At 41.0% G+C, this 19,682-nt stretch overlaps 2 protein-coding genes across 2 annotated transcripts in view; both read left to right on the forward strand.

Moving 5' to 3' along the window:
* MYO10 (myosin X) overlaps nucleotides 1-6,697 on the forward strand; it is a 159,225-nt gene extending 152,528 nt beyond the window's left edge. Inside the window, exons 37-41 of the mRNA XM_015619332.3 lie at nucleotides 484-620; nucleotides 1,420-1,540; nucleotides 3,946-4,398; nucleotides 4,760-4,951; nucleotides 5,229-6,697. Coding sequence (XP_015474818.1) covers nucleotides 484-620; nucleotides 1,420-1,540; nucleotides 3,946-4,398; nucleotides 4,760-4,951; nucleotides 5,229-5,339 — 1,014 coding nt within the window. The 3' untranslated portion in view covers nucleotides 5,340-6,697. The remainder of the gene's footprint in view (nucleotides 1-483; nucleotides 621-1,419; nucleotides 1,541-3,945; nucleotides 4,399-4,759; nucleotides 4,952-5,228) is intronic.
* Nucleotides 6,698-18,232: 11,535 nt separating this feature from the next.
* Nucleotides 18,233-19,682, forward strand: part of RETREG1 (reticulophagy regulator 1) — a 65,866-nt gene continuing 64,416 nt past the window's right edge. Inside the window, exon 1 of the mRNA XM_015619223.2 lies at nucleotides 18,233-18,327. Within this exon, the coding sequence (XP_015474709.1) occupies nucleotides 18,266-18,327 (62 nt within the window). The 5' untranslated portion in view covers nucleotides 18,233-18,265. The remainder of the gene's footprint in view (nucleotides 18,328-19,682) is intronic.

Below are 19,682 nucleotides of genomic sequence, written 5' to 3' on the forward strand. Positions count from 1 at the left end.
GGCAGTGTTACACTTTGGAAGCACCAGGGTCTCTGCCAGTCTCTCCAGGAAAGAAAGGCTTACAGTGCTGTCCCTCCCCACAGTATGTTCTGGAGAAATCCCCGCCATAAAAACTGACTTTGTGCTGCAGAGGATTACCCAACTGTAGTTCCTTCTTACAGGAAGACTAAGCAATTAGGCAGAGAGCATTACTGGAGAAACTTTAGTAGGCATTGGTGTGTATGAAAGCCAAGCTTCTTCACAAAACTGGAAGACTCTTGCTGAGTTGGTGAAATACAGGGGGCTATATCTGGCCAAGAGATAGCACATATCTATTCTGAAAGAGTAAAAATTAATAATGCTGATAATTAATAATGCTGAGGAGGATAAGTTAATAACATTTTTAGCCTAATGTAAAACCTAGCTCTATTTTTTTTCTAAGTGTCTTACTCTGTGGTTCTGTTTTTCCATGCTGTGTTTTTTTCATGTGCTGTTTTTCATTAGGTGGTTGAAAAGTTAATTCGTGGCTTGGCCATGGAGGATAGCAGAAATATGTTTGCTTTGTTTGAGTACAACGGAACTACTGATAAAGCAATTGAAAGCAGAACCATTGTAGCTGATGTCTTGGCAAAGTTTGAAAAGTGAGTGTACCTCTCCTTCTCTCTTCACTATAATAAATAACAACTAAATAAATTTCCAATGTCAGTAATGCTGAATTTTCTCTTTGACTTGCTTGTTTGTAATGATGCAGCTGAATTACACATGGGCCATTTCTAGAACAAAAGGATTTCTTTTTTAGTTTTCTTAAAAGACTTAACAACCCCCTATCCACTTGTGTTGGTTTTCCTTTGTCCTGACACAAGTAATATTTCTCATCACTATTTCCATATTTTCTTTTCCACTACTACAAATTTTTCCACCATTACTGTCAATGTGGCTGTGACAATGTGGCAGTCACTGCCATTCTGACTGTTATCTAACTTCACATGGAAGTCACCACAGTATAGCTCACAACATTTCTCTTAGCATTAAATTGAAACCACCCATAGCACTGTAGTAAGAAAACATAATACAAGCCTAAATACATTTGTCATCCTTACTTTTTATGCATAGCAATCAGCCCCCTTCATTCACATAAAAACAGAGAAAAAAGGAATGTTTTAAGTGTTGTGCAGTTCTATAACAGGACTTAATAATGTTGCTTTTATTAACACCTTTAGACTTACCTAAAAATCAACATTTATTAAGAGAATATGGGTGAGAAACTGTTGACTTGAGAACTGAGTCAACATTTCTCCTTGATTTTGTTGCAGGCTCTAACAACAGACATACATAAAGCAAAGTTCAGCTGATGCCTTGCTTAGATTCCACAGGTGGCAATTTAGAAAAGAGTTTCATTTCACAGATCTGATCTCTCTCCCTCTTAACACAATGATGCAGGCTTGCTGCCACTGCTGAAGCTGGGGAGATGCACTGGAAGTTCTACTTCAAGCTCTACTGCTTCCTGGACACCGAAAACGTCCCAAAAGACAGCGTGGAATTTGCCTTTATGTTTGAGCAGGTAAAGAAAAAAGTTTCTGTTTTGAGGCACTTTTAAGAGGAGGAAAAAAAAGCAAGTGATCTAGGCAGCACAGAGAGAGTTTTGATTTTGCTTCTGTGCAACTAAATGCACTACTACTCAAACATCAAAAGCAAAGGAAGTGTTTCATTGGTCAAAATAGGCCTCACCTGACATAAGTGAAGCACATATGATTTCTCTAGTGTTATGTTTCTTCTGCATTACTTGTCAGTTGCTTTCTGTATAGTGGTAGAAAAATGATTAACTGGATCTAATCTGCATAAAAAGAGTAATACTTGCTTTTAATTTTCCTCTTTTTAAATCATTTTCTGAAGAAATTATAAGAAATAAAGTGAAAAAAAGTGCAACTGGCAACAAATTAATTAATAAGAGACTCCTGCTGGCAGCTGTACAGAAATAATTGAGCAATAGCCTTTTATCTTTTAAAAAACTGATTTCATAGGTACTGTAGTATAATAGTCCAGTCTCAGCAGTAACAGTAAGACAGCTATGATGAACAGAAACCCACTTAGTGAACATACTGACCTCAGAATGAGGCTACACTGCAAAACATAAAATAAGTTAAATTGATTTCTAATGAAAATTAAATGCATCAGCAGCTGGATTTCTGTTATATCAGTCCCTGTAGTTACTCAGAAACTCACAGATGGCATTTATTACTGTTGATTGATCTTCTCCTATACTTCTACTATATTGCAAATGATTAAAAATTCTTCCAGTAGTCAGCTTCTTTCAGTGAGCACTAGACACAGATAAAGATCTCTGTGTAGGGTTAAGATTTCTCTTTGCAACAGCAAGACACTGACATTCTGTTGGTGAGCACAATGATGTGATCAAGAACTGACGTACCGCAATTTTCATACATATAAAGGGTTTTCCCCGTCTACATCTTCCCTGTAACAGAATATTTCTTCCTTGTTCAGTTTATGTTTTAAGGAACCATATTACATCACAAGTCTACCAAAAGTCTCCTTCCAGAGTCTACTACTGTAGTTCAGTCCAGAACTGTTTATTGTTGGCTGAAGGCTCTGGGCAATAGGTTGCCTTGGTTGGGCTTAGAAACACGGCCATTCTGTCTGTCTGTTGTTACTTCTAGAAGAGTCACCCAGTGCTTCTGTTTGGGATGAAGTTCAGACATCAAGAAGAAAATCTATGAGAACTCTGCATCCAATCTGCTACATTACATTATTGCTTTAAGAGGCAGATTCAGGCAGTTTTCTGTATGAACAGCTAAAACAAGTGCATTTGCTGAGGGAGATTTTTTTTTGTGTAGCATTCTGTGCTGACTAGTTTTTAGCCAAATACTTTATGTCTTTCCAAAACCATTAGTATTTGTTATGAAGGATGACATTCGTTCCCTACCAGCAATATTACAGCAGTAGCTTGAGAGGTAACATTACATTCTAATGTAATGTAACATCAATTCTGTTCTTTTCTCTAATTATCAGCTTTTGATGTCAGTCATCAACTTTTTTCAGACAATTATGAAAATTCCCTTCTGTCATCAGTTTTAACTCTGCAGTCTCCATTATTTTAAAGTCTGAATCCTTTTATAATCATAAGGTGCTGAAGAAAATATTTTAGTTCTTCCTCATTAAAACTGTCCTTCCATTTCTAAAAGACAGCTCTTTCTTCTGCATGTGTGCAATCTCAGGTAAAACATTTCCATGTTTAAAGGCACATTTTGTACACTTAAACTAACTAGTTGTTGCTGAGCTGTGAATTATCTCTGTCTGTTTACTAAACTTGAAATTCCTGGATCTCCAGACTCAGTGCATGTTTGTTTCCTCTACTAGTGTCATATGAAAAAACCTAGCTGCTGCACATTTTCACAGGTTTGAAATAGTGTGTAGAGCTGGGATTTTGAAGAGTCTTCTTGGTTCAGAATGCTGGTTCAGAATCAGCTGATGCTACAGAGCACTGTAATATGTAGATGTACTAACTTGATTTGGGACCCAGTGAGGATGTACTGTTTCCCCTTAGCAAAATTACAAAGCTGTTGTAGAGCTTGGCTTGCTTAGCTGGAAACATCAGTTTTCACAGCCAGATTATTGAGAGCAGTAAACAAAACTGGAGACCCGTTTCTTCCTAATGCCCTTGAACATAGATGGCTTCTCCTCAATCAGATGTTCAAATCCTGGTTTTTTTCCCTTTAAATCTTATTTTCTTTTTTCATAGTTCAGTTACTCTTAGATATGGGAGTTCACTAAAAGCTGTCCTAGTAAAAGTAATTCCCATTTAGCAGGTTCCTCAGTTGCCTTGCCGTTCTTCTGGTAAACTGAGTCTTATCCCACTTAAGTTTGCCTGGGAGTAAATCTACTCCCCTTGTTTCTCATATTTCTTTGAAATGCTGCTTTATAAAAAAGTACCTTTTTTACCCTTGATAGGCTCATGAAGCAGTGATTAAAGGACATTATCCTGCTCCTGAGGAAACCCTCCAGGTCCTTGCAGCTTTGCGTCTTCAGTACCTTCAGGGAGATTACACTGTGCACACTACCATACCAGAACTGGAGGAAGTCTATCCTTTGCAAAAGCTGAAGTCTAGGATTACACAGTCGACCAAAACATTTACTGCATCAGAGAAGGCCGAGAAGAAACGAGCCAGCTTTCTTGAAGGAACACTGCGGAGGAGTTTCCGCAGTGGCTCTGTCAGCAAACAGAAGGTTGAGGAGGATCAGATGTTAGACATGTGGGTCAAAGAGGAAATCTCAGCTTCCAGGACTAGTATTATTGACAAATGGAAAAAACTTCAGAGGATGAATCAGGAGCAGGCCATGGCAAAGTACATGGCTTTGATTAAGGAATGGCCTGGCTATGGTTCAACACTCTTTGATGTTGAGGTAAGACCACATGAACATTCAAACTACAGCTTACACTGTATAGGTGATGATTTCCTTCCAGAGCAGTGAAACCATAAATACAGTATCACAGTGCTCAGAAAGCTGATGTAATAAACTTTGAGCTATTAAAAGCCTGCTCCCACTGGCAAGCACTGTGGCTATTTAAATCCACCAGTAACTGTAGAGGGACAGAATGCTATTCTGACTGGTTGCAAACAAGTATAAGAAGTATAAAAAACTACATTTAAAGAGGGACAGGCAATATGCCCTTTTTAACAAATGGTTACAGACAAAAATATCAACAGTAAGTTGTGTGGCTCCCACTGTTCCCCTTGCTGTTAATTTACATTTTTTTCTCTAGTGTAAAGAAGGGGGATTCCCACAGGAGTTGTGGCTCGGAGTCAGTGCTGACGCAGTTTCTGTCTACAAGCGTGGGGAAGGCAGGCCTCTGGAGGTGTTCCAGTATGAACATATCTTGTCATTTGGTGCTCCGCTTGCCAACACCTACAAGATCGTGGTGGATGAAAGAGAACTGCTTTTTGAAACTAGCGAGGTAAGTGCAAGGTAGTTTTGTTATTGTGGTCTTCCTGTTCTGATAGCCAGGCCACGTAGCATTTCAAGTAATGGCTGTAAATGTTAGAGATTTGTTCAAGATCCCTGTAAAGCTAAAGGAAAGACAGAATGACATGGATAGAAGTGCTGAGTAATTTTATTTGCTTAGCTGCAAAAGGGTTTTGTTGAAAGCTTGACAGTTTTCTGTTGTTTGTGTCCAAAGAAATTCATTCAATACTATTACTTACTAAGAACTGTGCTGTTCATACTCTTGGCAGGTGGTTGACATTGCAAAGCTGATGAAAGCGTACATCAGCATGATCGTGAAAAAACGCTACAGCACCTCTCGATCCGTGAGTAGTCATGGAAGTCAGGGCAGCTCCAGGTGAAAACAAAACCACTTCTACTGTGCCCTAAATAGAATATATCACTCCTTGGCCTTAGAACAACCTGGGGACATTGATCAATGTCGTGGAGTGACTTTGTTGACAAGCTAACCAAGAACCAGAGTTTCAATGGAAAATATCTTCAAACAATGTTTTAGGAAGACCGCAGGGAGGCAGGAGAAGATCAGCTGAAATAGTCACATACTAGAACTGCTGGCTCATTCAAAACTTTTGAAAGCATTATTACCTTCAGTTGATGTAACAAATGCCTTAAGACTCGATCCACTGCAATACAAGCAGTAATAAGTGCCTTACAATATTAAGCCTAATTTGTATTGACCTAAAATTGCTGATAAAAGTCAAGAGGATTTCCTTTGTCCTTTCAGAACACTGAAAACAAAGTTATATTCATCCATTCTGCACTAATCTACTGGCCTGTACGCAGGTGGGAAGGGGGAGGGAAGAAGAGCAAGGTATATTTTTTTGGAGTGCTGCTGGCAGCTTTCCTGATGGATGCCAACACTTTGTTTCCCCTTGCTTCCATGGATGTGCACATTGTGCATGCATATTTGAGCTGTCAGTAAAATTTGACAAATTTTATTCTGTATTTCACAAGTCTTTTGAAGCAAAGGGAATAAGTATGTGCAATGGTGTAAACAGTCTTTCTGTACATTTTAATAGTTCAGAGTTATAGTTGTTACAATTGTATGGTTACTTTATAAACAGTTTTATTAACAAGTAAATTCCAAAATTTTCATACATTGATTTTACTTTTGCAAATATGTATTACCATAAAAGTAGCAGAAGTCTGCATTCTGTATCTGCTGTATGATAAAGAGAGATGTAGCTGAGAATATTTATAGATTACCTTAATATGGAAATACAGTTATCAGTTCAATTCTCCATAATGTCAGCTGAAGTTTTTAATATTAATTTTTTCTTTGAAAGATATCACTGTTTTATACTTCTGGCTGGACTCTTCAACCCAGACCAACTGCCAAAGGCCAGAGCCCTTCAGGGTTGACTAGAGAAGGCAACATTATACAATGCAACTGCTTTAATACAGAGTTCTTTATTTTACCTGGTTGCCTGATGAAGGTTCTTGACAGTACCCTGTAAATAAATTGGGGAATATCAGCTAATAATAATTTGATTTTGGACTTTTATTTTTGTACAGAAATACTGTAATATAAGGCAAAACTTTGTTCAAAGGTATCTTTTTGTCCACAGCAAAAAAAAAAGAAAAAAGAAAAAAAAGAAACCTGAAAAACCTTACTGTTTTTAGAAACCTCAGCCTTTAAGGAATCATGCCTACTTACTGGGAAAAAAAAGTCCAGCAATAAAGAAAATATGTCTAATGTGCTCTGTTTCTATTTCCTACTGAGTCAGACTTGCAACAAAAACCTAATTTCCTGTCTTCTCAGGAGACAAGCCTACAGCACAAGCTACATATATGTCTGTGTGCACTTTTGCCTGGAAAGGTGCCTGTGCTGTGTGTTGTTCCAGGACAGGTACTCTTGTCCACACCAAGTGTCTTTACACAACATAGAGGGATGGACTGCTGAGCAATTCCATGCCACAGGGAATGTGCAAGTGAAGCTTTTGCTGTTTATGTAGCCCTGATGAAAGATGGCTTGTTTTTATTAGCCAGCCACATCATGGCAGTACAGCATGCACTGCCCTCAAACTGTACACAAGTTAGACTACAAGGCTTGATCTGAGAAATCCTCCACCCTCCTCCCACTGCCAGATACTTCTAGTCACTCCATCTGTTACACCACCCTCAGTCCCTAAAGGTTTGCTAAATCACACTACTAATTTCATATCCTCACCCTCCCAGAAAAGGTGAGCTTAATTTAAGGAAGACAAGAATGAAAGAAACTATAACTTCAGTATACACACAGAGAGTATCTGAGACTGACTTTTTTTTTTTTACTTTTTTTTTTTAATTTTTCCCATATGCAAGTTATTTAGAAAGAATTTACCTGCTCCTAGAAAGGCATCCTTGGAATGGCACAATTTATACATTTCAGCCAGCACAGCAAAAAAGTTTCAATTTTGCCTGTGTGTAAACATGCTCAGAGAAGTCCCTGTACATCATCATAACCAGTAATTGGTTAACAACCCAGGAATACACAAGATGACACTCTTGTACAGCATCACAGTCTTGAGAAGCAGACACCACTACCTGATTGATTTGCCTCCTGACTGACTTCTGGATGCTCTCAGCCACTGGGTGGGATGTTTGCTCTTGGTCAGTACACAGAAGTGCTGTCACTACATCACTGTAATTAAGAGTTTCTCTTCATTCATGCTAAGTTGATCAACCTGCCATGCAAGGCATGTAGTCCAATAACTGTTACTGAAGCAAAGAGAAGAAATTCATAATTGTCAATACTCAGCAAATGCATGTATTTTCAAAATAAATACAGCATAATAGACACACCTGAGTCTAGACGGTCCATGCACTTGGAATTGACCCCAGTTGTGGAACTGCCACTTACTCCCCTCTGTAAGATGGTGGTTACCCCAGGTGGTTACAGCAACACTGTCACAAACCCTCTGGGAGCACACATTGGGTTCCCACAGCCTTGGACTGCACCTGGTGGAATACAGCCACATGGAGGAGAGCCCAGGAACCTACCAGCCAGGCACCCTGCAAGAGCACAAGGCTGGGCAGAAGCCATGCAGTCAGGCCTGGGAATAGTGTCAGCTGCAATGGAAATAAAATTGTATAGCTTCATCTTAGTATGCCCTTAAATCACAAAATTGCAGAATGGTTTGTGTTGGGAGGGACCTTAAGATCATTTAATTTCAATTCCTTTGCTGTGGACAGGGACACTTTCCAGTAGCCCAGGTTGCTCAGGGCTCCATCCAGTCTGGCCTTGGCCACTTCCAGATATGGGGCATGCACCAGTTCTCTGGGCAGCCTGTGCCAGAGCCTTACCACCCACACAGTAAAGAATTTCTAATATCTAATGTAAACCTACCCTCTCTCAGTTTGAAGAAGTTCCCCATTGCTCTACATGCCTTTATAAAAACTCCTGTTCCAGCTCTCTTGTAGTCCCCTTTAGGTACTGGAAGGCTGCTCTAAAGCCTCCCTGGGACCTTTACCAGGTAGAACAACCCCAAATCTCACAGCCTGTCTTCATAAAAGAGGTGCTCCATCCCTTTAATCATCTTTGTGGCTCTCCCCCGGACTTAGCTGGCCATGCCTCAATCCATCTTAAACATCCAAAAACATCTTAAGGCTTCTGTCTAGCACTTTCCCTGTGCCTTAAAAATACAATACAACCATTTGTCAGGGTGCCAGAATTCTTAATAAACTTAATTACAGAAGCTATGCAGAGGAAATTGCTTCACCCCAGAAGTGTTGCATCAGAAAGCGAGGTTTCAAGCCCCACATTTCTGAGACATTACACGTACTCACAGGTCTGCACCAGCTCAAATGCCCAACACAGGCACACTACAGTGCTGCCAGTCATGTTGGCCCAAGACCATTTTACAGAAACATGGCTAGAACAGTGTCTGCTTTTTCAATGCCGACAGACTCTTTCTCACAACACATGCCCTCGACATCATTTACGACTGTGTGAAGTACAAAAGTGTACCAACCACATATGACAGCACTGTCCTGAATAAAACTTATTCTTTGTGCAGCTCAGCCCTAGAAAGTCACTGCATTTCACTCCACAGCCTCTCACTACATCACAACAGACACAAGGCTTTTGGTGCAATACAAAAACTGCTCATGCCACGACAGCCATGGGAAGACAGCAGAAGAGGGCAGCAGCGATCCAAGGAAGTGAACTATATACCGAGTGGTTCCACCTGTAGTATGAATTTACCTGGTCTCTATCAAGAAGTTGGGGTAGGAGAGGGAACAGGGAGGGAGTCTTCTCATTATTTTGTTCTCCACCTGTCACAAACTGTCTCAGGTTGCTCAAAGAATCACCAGCTAAAAACCAGCAAAAGCAGGTTTGATACTAAAGTGAAAGCGTGACAAAATTTGTTCAAAGGTTTGCCCTACTGTTTACTAGAGGGTTAAAGCACACAGAAAAAATTGGACTAAAACATGAAATCAATCAATCTAAATCTAAAATCTACCAAAAGTAACTTACATGGAGGCTGGGGATAGAAAAAGGGGAAGAATGGGAAAGGGTAAGAATAAAAAGGAATGAGGGAGACCCACCTATTGAGTCACAAGGTTCAGAGTGGACCCTTTTGCCAAACTTAGTCCTAGAAATGACCAAAGGTTTAGCCTAAAGGTTTAAACCACACTTAAACTTAACAGCACTTAATTGATAGCCTAGTTCTTCAACAAAAGAGTCTACAGAATTTACTAGAAGCATGACAGTAACTCATAGGCCTAACTTACTAATCTAACATATTTAAGAATCTAAGGGACCAATATTCATAGTAAATTTTCTATGGTATATTCACACTTGCACCCACACAGACCTAAAGGAGTATGTACCTGTGAAAAATTCCCCTTGAGTTCAGCTCATGTTGGATGTTTTGTATCTTTTCAAGGGGAGAAGGGTTGAACCTCAACCAGTAGGGGTATCACCCAAGGTATGTCAGTGGCTCCAAGTATTGCAAATCTGAGAGTCCACTGGCCCTGAGAGGCCTCACTCAGAAGGGGCCTCCTCCTCCCTCCTCCTCCTCCTCCTCAGGAGGCTGATGATTGTAGCCCACTCTGGTCCTGGAGAGTTCACGGGGTCTCACTTAGGACTGATGTTTATAGGGTTGCAAGAGAGCTGGCTCAAGTCATAGTAATTTTCCATCCTGGCAGCAATTCAGGTCAGTAATTTCTTTGAAGGTTTCTTAACAAAAACATTGTTCCACTTGGGTTGTTATTCAGGCAAGAAAAAAAAAATTTCTAAGGGTGTTTGTTAAAAAGCAAGAGCCCATCAGACAGCCCAAGTTCATGGGAACAGTGTTTCTGATGAGCTCAAGAGGAGACTAGCCCAGGTGTTATTTCCTTTTTCTTGCATAAAAATTCATTTTTCCTTTGCTCCCTGACACCCACACATATCTCCTTGGGCAGACAGGAATCATCACACTCCTGATAATTACCAGCTGACCAACAATAAATGTGACAAGAACAGGGACAGACCAAGACTTGCCAGAGGTTTAGGAAAGATGAGAACTACAGTAACCAATCGAGTAGCAAAAGGAGGCTTAAGAGGGGACACCTGAATTAAGCATAAGCTGACAAAACCACACCCACTCCACAACCAACCTCACTGCAATTACAGAGATGTGGTGGGAGAGTTCCCACAGCAGAATGTTGCCATGAAGGGCCATACAACTGTTTAGGAGAGACAGACCAGGAAGGCATGGTGGTGGAGTTGCTCTCTCTGTGAGGCAACGCTTGGAGCTCTGTCTCGGGGAGCAAGTCAGGAGCCTGTGGGTCAGGATAAAAGGGCAGACAAGTAAGGCTGATGCTCTGTGGGTGTTTGGTCCAAGGTGCCTGACCAGGAGGATGAAGTGGGTTAGGTCTTCCACAGGCAATTAGAGCAGTCTCAAAGTCACAGGCGCATTCACGTGGGGGACTTCAACCACCCTGACACCTGCTGGAAAGCTACACAGCAAGGCATGAACAAGCCAGGGGGGTCCTGGAAAGCACTGATGACAATTTCCTGCCACAGACAGTGGAGGATCCCACAAGGAATGGTGTGCTACTCAATTCATAAGCAAACAGGGAAAGCCTTGCTGGCAATGTGAAGGTTGTGTGCAGCCTTGGCTGTACTGGCCATGAGATTGTGGGGTTCAGTAACAGGTGAGAAGGAAGTGAGGCAGCAAGTAAGAATACAACCATGGGCTTCAGAAGAGCTAACTTTAGCCTCTTCAGGGATCTTCTTGGAAAAATCCCATAGAAACAGGCTTTGCAGGGAAGAGGGGGTTCAAGAGAGCCGGTCAATATTCAAGGATCACTTCCTCCAGCTCAAGAACAATGCATCCTGATAAGCAAGTAATCAGGCAAAGGGAACAGCACACCTGTTGTATGAAAAAAGGACTGCTGTCATTACTTATGAATACATGGGAAATATACATGAGATAGAAGCAGGGCCAGACAACGCTGAATATAGAGAGGTTGTCAGAGTAAGCAGAAATGAGGCAAGTAAAGTCAAGGCCCATCTGGAATGAAATCTGGCCAAGGGTGTCAAAGAAAAGAAGGGCTTTTTCAAATACATCAATAACAAAAGGAAACCAAAGGATAATGTGGGAGTGTTACTAAATGGAGCAGGGGTGGGGGGTCTCTTGCTGAATGCCTTCTTTGTATTGGTCTTCACTGACAAGACCAGCCTTCAGGGATCTCTGACCCTGGAGACAAGGGCAAATGAACATCAGGAGGAAGACCTCTCCTTAGTCAAGGAGGATTTGGTCAGAGAACACCTAGGCAAACTTGACATCCATAAGTCCATAGGCCCTGATGAGATACATCCATGAATCCTGAGAGAGCAGATGGACATCATCAAGGTTGCTAACGATCACTTTTGAAAAGTCATGGAGATCAGGAGAGGTGTATGAGGGCTGAAAGAAAGAAAATGTCACTCCAGTCTTAAAAAGGGAAAGAAGGAGAACTCAGGGAATTACCAGCCAGTCAGCCTCACTTCAATCCATAGAAAGGGGATGATGTGCCTAGTTCTGAAGTGACAAAACAAAACAAAACTGGGAGAAGCCAACACCCCAGAACTGTGCAGCCCTTCAGAAGGACCTTGACAGGCTGCAGAGATTGACAAAGAACTGTCTGAAATTCAACAAGGCCAAATACAGGGTCCTGCCCCTGGAGAAGAATTACCTTATGCATTGTGACACTTCTGGAAAGCAGCTCTGTGGAAAAGGACCTGAGAGTCCTGATGGACAAGAAACTGTCCATGAGCCAGCAGCGTGTCTTTATGGCCAGGAAGGCCAATGGGATCCTGGGGTGCATTAGGAATAGCATTGCCAGCAGGTTGAGGGAGGTGATCCTGCCCCTCTGCTCAGCCCTGGTGAGGCCTCATCTGGAGTGCTGTGCCCTGTTCTGGGCTCCTCAGTATGAGACATGGAGTTCCTTGAGCAGGTCCAGCAGAGGATGAAAAAGATGATTACAGGACTGGAGCATCTCCATTATGAGGAAAGGCTGAGGCCACTGGGTCTGTTGAGCCCTGAGAAGAGAACTGAGGTGGAGTCTTATCAAAGTTGATAAGCATCTGAAGGGAGAGTGTCAAGAGGATGGAGTCAGGCTCTTGTAAGTGCCAAGCAGTAGGACAAGAGGCAGAAACTGATGCACAGAGAGTTCCACCTGAACATAAGGTAGGACTTCTCTACTGTGCAGGTGCCTGAGAACTGGGCCAGATTGCCCAGAGAGGTTGTGGAGTCTCTCTTACTGCAGATATTCAAGAATTCTCTGGACACAATCCTGTGCCATGTGCTCTAGGGAACAGGGATGACCCTGCCTGAGCAGGGAGGTTGGACCAGATGACCCACTGTGGTCCCTTCCAACCTGACCCATTCTGTGATTCTGTGAAACATGCTCTCATTTGAACACATTAGAATTAAAAAGCAGTAGGTTCCGATGAAATTCTGTCTTCTAATCCTGTTTTATCAATCACAAGGAAGGCTCTTGGATGCACTCTACACAATTCCATATAAAGGAGACTCTCTATTCTGCACTCTGAAAGATATTTCCCTTTTTTCTTACATCCTGCCTTCTGAGAGAGTATTTCCTCATCCATGCTTTTCCCATTCAGTCGTCTAGGTAAGTGTCAGAATCCATTTTTCTCTACCTAGGCATTTCTCTCACTTGGAACTTCTCAATTTACTAAACCTAACATTGCACCTACCTAATGTTTTTACTTAGATTATCACTCTTTTTACAAATACAGTCAAAATGTTCAAACTTGCTGATTCACAGAATTTTTGATACTTTTTAGACAGTGACAACTCCCATATGAGCTTGCCTGTTTCATAAACTCTAAACAAATCCTAGACTCAAAAAAAAGGTTGATGGCCTGCTTGGCCTGCTTTCACAAAAAGCTGACCAAAGAGTGGAGCTAAACCTATAAAGTCATTATCAATTCTCCACTACATATAATCAAACAGGTAATGCCATCTAAGAGATTACAGTAATTAGCTCCAAAATTAGATCCATGAAAATCAATTATTCTTACTGATCTTCTACATGGCATGATTACACAGACAAGAAGATCAGCAGTTTGGTATTAAATGTCTCTGAATTGTTGCATAAACATTTTATGAGATTGCTGTACAGTACTATTTCTGGGCTAAAGACATTTGTTTTAAGTCGCTTAACTGGCTTTGACCATAGGTGTTGAGCCATACATTTTCTTCTGTAAATTCCCTTGTCCCAAGTCCTAAACAGTTACATCAGAAATACTATTCTTTCTAACAATTCAAGACATATAAATGTTTATAATAATGTTTTATACTAAAATAAGTGTATGTAATTGCTACATTAACTTGATTCTATAAAACCTGGATTCAGAAAAGAAAAACACTGCATTTGAGCATGGAATATTTACTACTGTCCTCACACACTTTTACCAAACAAAAAGGAATATCTGATGTGGGAGATATTAGAGCTTCCTGATCATGATTTCCATTACAGAAAATATACAGCTGAAGCATTATTCTTCCATACATTAATTCACTGTTGAGTTCTGCTGTTAGAGTTTACAGGCATTAAGGAGCATAACCTCTAGCAGTGAGGGAAAAAAATGCCAAACGCCAGTATTTTTTAATGAGAAGCAGCATCAACACTCATATATTTTTGTCACCTATGTTAAATTTTTCATCTTATGCCACTTGGTATGATGCACCTGGCATGGCAAGGTTCTGGTAGCAGCATGGGGAAGAAGGAGAGGAGCTACAGGGGTTATGTCTATGAAAACCAGCCAGAAGCTTTCCCTTTGTCTGTGGAGACAATTCCTGCCAGCTCCAACACAGACCTGCTGTTGGTCAGGGCCGATCATCACATCAATGATGGTGATAGCACCTCAGGGATAGTATATGTAAGAAGGGGAAAAAACTGCTGTGCAACATCCAGTAGGAGATGGGAATGAGAACATGTGAGAGAAACAACACTGCTGACACCAAGGTCACTGAAGAAGGAAGGGAGGAGATGCTCCAGTCACTGCAGCAGAGATTCCCCTGCAGCCTGTGGTGCAGTCTGTGGTGGGGTAGCTGTCCCTCTGCAGAGGGGACATGAAGGTCCATGGAGGAGCAGAGATCCACCTGCAGCCATTTGAGGACCCCACACTGGAGCAGGTGGATGCCCAAATGAGGCTGTGGCCTTGTGGGAAACCCACACTGGACTAACTTTAGTGGCAGGACTTGTGACCCCACAGGGGACCCTCACTGGGGCAGCCTGTTCCTGAAGGGCTGCACCACAGGCGGGACTCTATGCTGGAGCAGGGGAAGAATGTGAGGAGGAAGGAGAAGCAGAGACAATGTGTGATGAACGCACTGCAGCCTCCCATTCCCTGTTCCCCTGCATCACTGTGGGGAGGAGGAGGATGAGAAATCAGCAGTAAAGTTAAGCTTGGGAAGAAGAGAGGCATGGGGGGGGGGAAGGTGTTTGGAAGGTGGTTTTAAGATCTGGTTTTATTTCTCATTATTTGATTGGTAACTAAACTAATTTCCCAGTGCTGAGTCTGTTTTGCCTATGACAGTAACTGGTGAGTGATCTCTCCCTATCCTTATCTTGACTGCTGAGCCTTTCATTTTACATTCTCTCCCTGCCCAGTTGAGGAGGGGAACTATGGGGTGGCTGTGTGGGCATCTGGCAGAAAGCCACAGTCAAGCTACCACATAGTTTTAGTTCACAAGGTCAGTCAGGTCCAAATATTTATCTGCCCAACAGATAAATATTTCAGTGGAACACAAGAGTATTTTGAAATGCATTTTGAAACTTGTACCCAAAATATTTTAAAGACATGTCACAGTCCTAACTGTATTTTGCATATCACAGGACAACACTTAATGCACTCCTGTTCCATAGTTAAATATTATATTACAGTTAAATAAAAGAACTAAGAGCTTGGAATGTAGTTTCAAACATATTCCTCAAGAGAGACATTAGGGACGCTGCAAAGGCTAAGAAGGTGTCCATCAAAAGAGAAAACTGTTAGCCAATTATAAATTGGAAAGTTATTTTACAGTTCAATGGTAACTAGGAAAGATACCAGAGTTTAGTGAAAAGATGCAGGAGAAATTCTTAACTTTTAATGTTAACTACTCAATATTATAATAAAACATATAACGACTGGACACCTGAAGAAATATGATCTACTGAGAAGAGACAGCATAGTTTCTGATTAATAAAGCTCTACCCCAGAAGTCTGCTGAAGTTCTCTGACAAATCTCTGAATGAGGGCAGTCTGGTTTACCTGGATTTCAAAAAGGGTTTTGGCAGAATTCATCATCTAAGACTTAAAGGAAGCTATGTATCCACATAAGAAGTCATGATGTGGATAAATAATTGGTTAGAAGATAGGGAACAGACAGGAAGAGCAAACAAAGGAAGGAGATCATTCCTGAGGTTCAGGAGAGGCTCTAAGATCTTCAACCTATTGAACAATAAACTGGAAAATCATGAAGAACAAGCTTAGAGGTTAGTGCTGACATCAAGTTATTCAGGAAAGTCAGGATAAGGACAGACTAAAAAACCTGCATGACTTTACAAAACAGCATAGTTGTCCAATAAAATGGTAAATAAATTCCAAGCAGATAAAGTGAGGCAGGTGAGGTGAGGAGGGAAGCCCAATATCAGAATGAGCTGTACAGCAGGCTCTGAAGTGAACATTGTCACTTAGGGACAAAATGGAGATGTTTCATGAGTTACAGAAAAAAAAAGGAAAGTAGTCCTTAGGAATTATTACAAAAGTAAACCACAATGCAGTGTTTTGAAACAATTCAAATCTAAGATCTGTTCCCACTTCAAACAAAAATGCAGAGATGATGTGACTAGAACCACACAAGAAAGTTATTTCCTGTCGAGAAATCTTATTTCAGTTACAGAACTGAAAAAAATTCAGGAAAAGGGAAGATGAATGTTCAAAGTCATACATTATTAAGAGTGACTAAGACACAATTCCTCAGCCTCAAAGCAGAGACAAGTAAGAAAGTGCTATGGGTATGACTGGGCAAAGAGTCAACAATCCTGCAGTAATTACAGGACTTGTAGGACAAGGGAAGCAATTCTTCCCCTGCTTCTTTCATTTGTGAGACCACATATGGAATATTTTGTCCAGTTTGGGAAAACCCAGGACAAGGCAAACTCTGACATACTGGAAGGAGTCCAGAGGGCCACTGGAAGGTCAGCAGCACACAGCTGATGGCATAGAAGGAAAGGCTGGGAGAATCAGGTTCACTCACTCTGGAGGACAGAGGTTAACAGGGATCTACTTACAGAATACCTATGTGTGATTATAGAATGGATGGGGACAGAGCCCTTCCCTATGAGGTGCAGGATTAGAGGAAATGGGTGAAATAAGAAATTTTGAATAGATGATAAGAAAATATTCTTCACAGTGAATTGGCCAAATGTTCAAACAGGTTTCCCAGAGTGCACTGCAGAATCTCTAGCCTTCAGAGATGATCAGAGCTAATCTGGGCATGACACGGAGCAACACCTCACAGCCAAGTAAAAGGGGTGCTGAGTGTGTATGTGGGGAGAAAGGTCAGACCAAATGTTTTACAGGCATTCCATCCAAACTAACCTAGTCTGTGATCCTGTGCTGAAATGAATAGAAAACCAGCTTAAACAAAAAAGGAAATTCATTACATTTAGAGTTAGAATCCTCAACTGAACTCAATGCTTACTCTATGATGACATCAGCATTTTCAAACATATTTCTGAAGTATTAGAATGATTTTATATTTGCAAACTTCTTTGAAACAACCACTTAAAAAGCTTTCTCCTTGGTTTTCATCCATCATTTACTCTGTAGTTCCTAGCACCAGACCCACAGTCCCTAACCTAATTCTGTGCATTACAGCTCATACATGCAACTGTGCACTGGTTGCTACTCCTAGTTTTTCCCATCCCAAACTCAAACTGCACACAAACCTTTTAAGCCCTAGCAGGCAAAACATCAAAGCACAGGAAGTTCAAAACAAGACAACCTATTTATTACTATTTTTTTTCTGAAAAAGACATCTAAACTTTCAATGGCTGGGAATGAAGCATCCATTTCTTCTCTCACACTAATGTTTAAACCAGAGTGCTTTCAGTAAAATCATTCATATAAACCAAGCCCAAGAAAAATCAACAGTGACAGAAGAAGAACTGGCATCCAACAAGCATTCTTTTTTTCTATTACCCAAATTACAAAACCCATTCTGGAAGAGCTTTTCACTAATTTCTGTTCATATCTTTCATGGTATATGTCAGGAAAGCAGAGACCAGTAATCTAGAATGGATGCAAGTTTAATTACAATCCAAAAGAGTTCTCTTATTTGTAGTCTACCGTTTCCACTGAAACCTCACCTCATCCTTCTCCACCAGATTCCATCTCCCCCTTTTCTGAGGAGAGAGGGGAATTTTTGAACACCAGTGACTGAAGGGAGTGTCACAGAGTTAAATTTTGGGTCAAATGTTTAAAAAAGAAGCGGAATATTGGTAAGGGAGGATTGCTTCAAACCTGCCACGCTTATAATCCTTAGGGCAGTCGGATTATATTGTCATTATCCTACAGTTGGTTAAACCCAAATTTTAACATTTTTACCCCAGTGTACTTCCTGAGTCTTATTATCTCATGGTCACTTTAAAAATGCATGAGGAACATCTGACTCCTTCCCAGGCTTACCTATTAACTGTTTGGAGTTAGCTAGATTTGGATGCTGGATAGGACCGCCCACATTACTGAAATAACTGAATGCTAGCAAGGGAAAGCAAAGTGCCGCTGGCTAAGCTGGGGATGGTTTTTGCAAGTTATAGGCAGTGTTCACTAGAGCAGCAGCTTGGCATCCTGCATAAAGGGTGAGTATAGGAGAAACTCTCTCATCTGTGCCTATCTCTCTACCTCCTTTTCCTTGCAAAAAGTTTGCTTTTACAGGTTTTACTCCTGTGGACTGTTAAGATTCCCTCTGCTCCCTCTCTCAAAACCAAGGAAGCAAATAACTACTACTCAGCCTAAAAAAGCATAAGATATACCCAAGTGAGAGCAGGAGGAGTGCTTAGTAACTGTGAGCAGCTGCTTGCAAACATAGGAGACAGCTGCCTGCTTTCCAGCACAAGGAGAACACTCTGTTTTGACCAAGTTTTTTAGGACAAATTTTTATTCATCAGCACAAAACTGCAGGAAAAGAACAAAGTATTTCTCCAGCCTTGCTGCAGCTACTTCCCTTTCTTTTCCATGTGTGTTTCAGGTTACTAGTGGAGCCTGTCTCTTACCTTTTGCTCTCACACTTTCAGAGACAACACTTAATCACATTTTAGCTGGGCTTATTATTCAGGTCTGCCTGGCCTCTTAGACAAAAGAGCATAGAAGTATAACTAATTAGCATTAAACTATAATGTCCTTAAGCAAAATGTTAATTGCCTATGTAGAATAACATTCTGTATGTTTCCTCTCAGGTGCTAGAGAGAGCACAAAGAGTAAGAAAAATAGAATAACTCCTTTCCAAGGCTATTTGGTGCAAACACACAGTAGACTTGCAATCCACAGTGTTAAAACTTAGTGTTGTAATTTTGTCTTTTACCGCAGAGAAAAAAAAAGACACTTTGACCTTCAAGTAAGTGTGACTCCTTTTCCCATTAAAAGAAACATTTTAATGTGGTAACTCGAGCTTGAAGCAGATGTCAATTCACAGTCCAAAATTAATATTCTTGCTCTTGCAGTAAAAATTATTTTATTTTACACACTTTATCCTGTGAAATACCTTCAGCTATTCCAATTTTTGGCTCTTCTTATTCAGCAACAGATGCTTAAGTGACAATTCTTAGCAGGCATACTCCCCAGAATTCAAATTCCCAGCAGTCACATCAGCTATTACGTACATTACCAGCTTGAACATAGTGCCACAATTCCATCTGGAGCCTGGGGCTGGCCAGACAGGTAGTAGTGCAGATGAGAGGACAGCACGGTATAGATTTTAAGTATGTTTCTTGAAGTAAGCCATCAAACCCCCATAGGGTCCTCTGTGGTCTTACAAGCTCCCAGCATTATGACAATAGCAACTTCAATTTTTTAGGGTTTTGGGGACTGTTATGATAGGATCATTGAATCACAGAATGTCAAATAGTTGGAACAGACCTTAAAGATTATCTAGTCTCACCTCCCCTGACTTGGGCAGGGATACCTCCCACTAGACCAAGCTGCTCAAGGCATTATC

The sequence above is a fragment of the Parus major genome, chromosome 2 (genome assembly GCF_001522545.3).
Source record: "Parus major isolate Abel chromosome 2, Parus_major1.1, whole genome shotgun sequence".
Lineage (NCBI taxonomy): Eukaryota > Metazoa > Chordata > Aves > Passeriformes > Paridae > Parus > Parus major.